General features: G+C 42.3%; 1 protein-coding gene across 1 annotated transcript; it reads right to left on the bottom strand.

Annotated features, from left to right (window-relative positions):
• Nucleotides 1-2092: 2092 nt before the first annotated feature.
• LOC110525566 (apelin receptor A) lies at nucleotides 2093-4314 on the bottom strand. Its single transcript, XM_021605782.3, has one exon. It carries the CDS (start codon nucleotides 4098-4100, stop codon nucleotides 3003-3005), a length of 1098 nt encoding a protein of 365 aa, XP_021461457.1. The 5' UTR covers nucleotides 4101-4314; the 3' UTR covers nucleotides 2093-3002.
• Nucleotides 4315-6093: the final 1779 nt, after the last annotated feature.

The following is a 6093-nucleotide window of genomic DNA, read 5'->3' on the forward strand; positions in this document are numbered from 1 at the left end:
CTCTTCCATCCAATCTAAACTCAGTGATTATGTCCAACAGAGCTCATTACTGTCAAATCAAAGGGCCCCTTAGAGGAGTCACTCATTGGTAATTACCCCATTATTCAGCCAACATGTGGGGGCTTGGCCTGCAAACTGCTCAGTGAATACAGCCCAGTCCAGTAGAACTGGAACTAGAGGTTCCCCTACTGGTGCTATGGGGTAGACAGTGATTCACGATGTGACAATATTTGTTTTTATTTGTATGGCATGATACATGTGGTCCCTGTATTTTTTTGTTATTCGTTATTCACTGTGTATTTATTCCTTATGTCACTATATATACAGTACCAGTCAAATGTTTGGACACACCTACTCATTCCAGGGTTGTTCTTTATTTATTTTTACATTTTCTACATTGTAGAATAATAGTGAAGTTGTCAAAACTATGAAATAACACGTTAAATAAATCAAAAATATTTTATATTTGAGATTCATAAAAGTAGTCACCCTTTGCCTTGATGACAGCTTTGCACGATCTTGGCATTCTCTCAACCAGCTTCATGAGGTAGTCACCTGGAATGCAATGTATTTTCTTCTTAATGCGTTTGAGCCATCAGTTGTGTTGTGAAAAGGTAGGGGTGGTATACAGAAGATATCCCTATTGGTAAAAGACCAAGTCCATATTGTAGCAAGAACAGCTCAAATAAGCAAAGAGAAACAACAGTCTATCATTACTTTAAGACATGAAGGTCAGTCAATCCAGAAAATGTCAAGAACTTTTAAAGTTTCTTCAAGTGCAGTCGCAAAAACCATCAAGCGCTATGATGAAACTGGCTCTCATGAGGACCGCCACTGGAATTAGATTTTTTTAATTGAACCTTTAATTGAACCTTAACTAGGCAAGCCAGTTAAGAATAAATTGTTATTTAAAATGACGGCCTACCCCGGCCAAACCCTAAACCGGACACTGGCCAATTATGCACCGCCCTACGGGACTCCCAATCACAGCCTGTTGTGATATAGCCTGGAATTGAACCAGGGTCTGTAGTGACACCCCTAGCACTGAGTGCCTTAGACCGCTGTGCCACTCGGGAGCCCAGAGTTACCTCTGCTGCTGCAAAGGATAACTTATTTAGAGTTAACTTTACCTCAGATTGCAGCCCAAATAAATGCTTTATAGAGTTCAAGTAGCAGATGCATCTCGAAATCAAATGTTCAGAGGGGACTGCGCAAATCAGGCCTTATTCTACAATGTAGAAAATAGTAAAAATAAAGAAAAACCCTTGAATGAGTAGGTGTGTCCAAACTTTTGACTGGTACTGTATATATATGATTAAAAAATTGTTTTTACTCTGCATTGTTGGAAAAGGACAAGTAATTAAGCATTTCACTGTTTGTCTACACCTGTTGTTTACGAAGCAAGTGGCAAACAAAACATTTGATGTAATAATCTCTAGACATCGTTAAGTACTACACTTTTTTTCAAACCTCTGCATGGAATATACGTTCGCAGGAGAAATGTTTTTTCCTTATCTTTCAGATCTGTATATTGGTTTTGATTGAATAGGGTCTAGTGTTTGGTGCAGGGCTGTAAACCAAGAGGAAGACATTCATGGCAGATCTGTATATTGGTTTTGATTGAATAGGGTCTAGTGTTTGGTGCAGGGCTGTAAACCAAGAGGAAGACATTCATGGCAGATCTGTATATTGGTTTTGATTGAATAGGGTCTAGTGTTTGGTGCAGGGCTGTAAACCAAGAGGAAGACATTCATGGCAGATCTGTATATTGGTTTTGATTGAATAGGGTCTTGTGTTTGGTGCAGGGCTGTAAACCAAGAGGAAGACATTCATAGCAGAGCTGCAGCCCTCTGGGCATCCTTATCACTGAAAAAACAGGATGATGTTGAAATCCTATACTCTCTGATGAAACTAATGTGAAAGTTCACATGTGCAGAATGAATGAAGCATTAACACACCATAACGATTAATCATGAATTTCCTCAAAGACTGAACTTTGTGTGTTACTTCAAACAGAACCAAAGTTAAAGAGAATACACATACCCCTATTCCTTGAGATAACATTCTACATAAAGATCAACAAGGAGATCCATTTCATAGATCATATTTCTTTAATACAGTAGTTAGTTACACAGATGTCAAAAGCATATATGCAATACAATAAAAAATTCATGAAGTCCCCTTTCCTCCCCGGCACCAGAGGGCACTGTAAAGCCCCCACCCACTTCCCTGACAACATTTGTCAGCTGCCATCTGCCTGTCTGCCCCTGTCTCCTCCTCAAACTCTGTAATTAAGCTGCAACACCTTTCCTCCTCTTACACCCCCCCCCCCCCCCCCCCCTCCTCTGCCCAGTCTCCTACCTTCACAAACAACAACCTGAAGAAGATATGGTCTCTTTGCAAACACATTTTCCCCTCTTTTACATTTCATTCATTTAACAAGTGCTTGTAATAAAACAAAATATCAACACATCTGAAACAGCAAAAGTATGAAAATACTGTACATTTGTGATTTACCCAGTGTAAACAGGTTTGCATGTGACATACATAACAACAACAGAAAAAACCCTCTGGTCCCTTATACAGTAAAGAATAACAGGGAGAAGTGGAAAAATAGAGTCCGTCTGAAAAGTATATTTACCTTTCTGAGACGTTGTGGGGGAAAAAAAGCAGCTATATGGAGCTCAGTCAACTCTCCCCAGCTTCAGAGTCCAGTCCAGGGGTTAGAGGGAACCTTTGTAGGACTCCCTGGGCTTCTCCCCTACCCACTGAAGCACCCGTTGGGTTGAAATGGGTGAGAAATGTACATATACACAAGAATGAAAACATACTGTATATGAAAACCCATGTTTCGGAAAACAAAGTCATTGTTCATTGTCTGTTACGCCTTAAAAGCATTTGAATAACAGACACCAAAAAACTGTGTGTTTACCAGTCAGTGTTCCTGTGGTGGCAGCAGGGAACCAGCCAGCAGTCCCACTCCACCTATCCCTCCCCTCTCTTTACACTTTGGTGGCCAGAGACTGTATCTCTGACTTCTGTGTCTGGGCGCTGAGCGTGGAGGACATGGAGCTCATCTGTCCATGCATGGCCTTCTTCAGGTTGAGCAGGCACAGGCACTGGGAGCGGAAGCGTAGGTCGAAGAAGGCGTACAGGAAGGGGTTGAGGCAGCTGTTAACATAAGCCAGGCAGGTAGCATAAGGATGGGCCACCAGGAGGAAGCGCTCAAACCCACAGGAGCTGGGAGACAGGTTCAGGTAGGAGAGGGCGTCCATGCTCTTCAGCAAGTGGAATGGGGTCCAGCAGATGGCAAATACAACCACCAGGGTGGTGATGATCTTCAGCAGACGACGCTTCTTCTGGTCCTCCTTGCGCAGGTTGTTAAAGTGACGCGTGACGGTGCAGCCGATGAAGCAGTAGAAGATGGTCATGGCCAGGAACGGCAGGAGGAAGCCCAGGGCAGAGGACGACAGGCTGAGTCCTGCGATCCACAGGGACTCATGCCTCTCGTTTAGGGTGACCAGGCTGAAGTCCATGGCACAGGTGGTGCGGTTGCTGTTGATGTCGTCCACGGTGGTGCGGAACAGCAAAGTGGGCACAGCCAGCAGGCCTGAGAGGAGCCAGATGGCCCCCAGGGAGGCCAGCATTGTGCCCCGCGACCGCAGCCGGCTGCTGGACAGAGAGTGGACGATAGCCAGGTAACGGTCAAAGCTCAGGCAGGTGAGGCAGAAGACACTGGCGTACATGTTGACCAGCACCACGTAGCTGCTGATCTTACACAGGGCCACACCAAAGGGCCAGTGGTAGCCCAGTGCTGTGTACACGGCCCAGAGGGGCAGAGTGATCACAAAGGTGAGGTCAGCCAGGGCCAGGTTGCCTATGTAGACATCTGCTGCTCGGCGCTTGGACTTGGACCTCCAGACGGTGAAGATGACCACTCCATTCCCAGACAGGCCCAGGATGAAGATGAGCATGTAGAGGACAGGGATAAGGGAGTAGGATGGCTCCCACTCAGAGTAGTCACACATAGTTTCGTTGTCACCATAATCATAATCATAGGTATCTCTATACTCCACAGTGGGATCCATGTTCCAAGTCATGAGTATGAAATGGAAAATAATTTCAAACTTTTAAAATCCTTTCTGTACAGTCCAGAGCTGGTTGAGTAAAATTCAAACAAACCAAATGTCAACACTGAAAACTAGAAAAAAAGTCACGTTTAAGGAATGGTCCCCATCAGTCACTGGAGGAGAGCACAGGCAGTATGAGTGAGTGGTGCAACGCTGCCTGGCTTTTTAAACTCGGTGCTCCACACCCCTAGTTCCCTCCCTCCCAGGACGAATCCCCCTCCCCCATGAAACACTTAGCCCTGCACCCCCTCCTCTCACCTCTCTCTAGAGCAGCACACACCAGCCTTTATCCAGTTGCGATGAATCATGAAGCACGTCTGGCTTTATTCATAGCATTTGAAAATGGAATGGGAAAATATAAACTTCAATTGTCTCCCTAAAAAGTGATCTATTTTGAAATATTCTTGAAAACATTATTGTAAAGAATTTTCATCACTTTCAGTTACGATCATTGATGCTGAATAACCTTTCATTTTCAAAATAGTGCAGAAAACCCCCACATGTAAAATAATGCAACTAGACAAGCTTGTGAGACACTAGACAATTAGCTCATAGAGAAAAGTGTTACATTCAATGTAAAAAAAATGTAAATAAAAAAATAAAAAAACATGTGTTTGGTGCACCAAGCTGCCTCTGCTTTAAATTCAACAATAAATCAAACACACCTTTTCAATGCTTTTCAATTGATTTTGAGAACTATTGCTCAATCTTAAGGGTTCATGGCATGTCTGGACAAGCAAGTTTTGTAATTCACAGATTAACTACTAAATTACAATGTCAATGCCTCAATGCTAAAAGTAAATGCCTGGAGATTTCCTAACCTGATGGTCTTGTCACTTACATTTGGTTCTCAACGTGTTCTATTTAAAATGTAATAAAGTGTAACAATTTAGAAATAGGGTAATTAAAATATGACAATAATAAGGAATACTATTCAGCTGCCAATGCAACATGCAGAGCATCGGTGTGTTTTGATAAAAACATCAAATGGTAATTAGATTGATAGGCGGGCACTTTAGAATTGGTTAAACGGGTTTAATGATTAAATAAAATGTAAACAGACAGCTCAAGGGGTGTGTGAATTAAATTCTCACTCTGGATTAATTTCCATGATAAAAAGAAGAAAGGAAATGTCACATTCGGTTTAACTTGCTTTACTTTGATCGTGGTTGGCCTATAGGTTTAACTTGCTTTACTTTGATCGTGGTTGGCCTATAGGTTTAACTTGCTTTACTTTGATCGTGGTTGGCCTATAGGTTTAACTTGCTTTACTTTGACCGTGGTTGGCCTATAGGTTTAACTTGCTTTACTTTGATCGTGGTTGGCCTATAGGTTTAACTTGCTTTACTTTGATCGTGGTTGGCCTATAGGTTTAACTTGCTTTACTTTGATCGTGGTTGGCCTATAGGTTTAACTTGCTTTACTTTGATCGTGGTTGGCCTATAGGTTTAACTTGCTTTACTTTGATCGTGGTTGGCCTATAGGTTTAACTTGCTTTACTTTGATCGTGGTTGGCCTATAGGTTTAACTTGCTTTACTTTGATCGTGGTTGGCCTATAGGTTTAACTTGCTTTACTTTGATCGTGGTTGGCCTATAGGTTTAACTTGCTTTACTTTGATCGTGGTTGGCCTATAGGTTTAACTTGCTTTACTTTGATCGTGGTTGGCCTATAGGTTTAACTTGCTTTACTTTGATCGTGGTTGGCCTATAGGTTTAACTTGCTTTACTTTGATCGTGGTTGGCCTATAGGTTTAACTTGCTTTACTTTGATCGTGGTTGGCCTATAGGTTTAACTTGCTTTACTTTGATCGTGGTTGGCCTATAGGTTTAACTTGCTTTACTTTGATCGTGGTTGGCCTATAGGTTCAACTTGCTTTACTTTGATCGTGGTTGGCCTATAGGTTTAACTTGCTAATGCAAAAATTAAAACATATAGGCCTAAACTACTCCGGCTTTAAAAAA

Source organism: Oncorhynchus mykiss, chromosome 6 (assembly GCF_057628025.1).
Source record: "Oncorhynchus mykiss isolate SJ-2025 chromosome 6, ASM5762802v1, whole genome shotgun sequence".
Taxonomy (NCBI): Eukaryota; Metazoa; Chordata; class Actinopteri; order Salmoniformes; family Salmonidae; genus Oncorhynchus; species Oncorhynchus mykiss.

Bases quoted from the DNA above. Each gene is read 5' to 3' on its own strand.
- LOC110525566 (XM_021605782.3), bottom strand. From the start codon at position 4,100: ATGACTTGGAACATGGATCCCACTGTGGAGTATAGAGATACCTATGAT.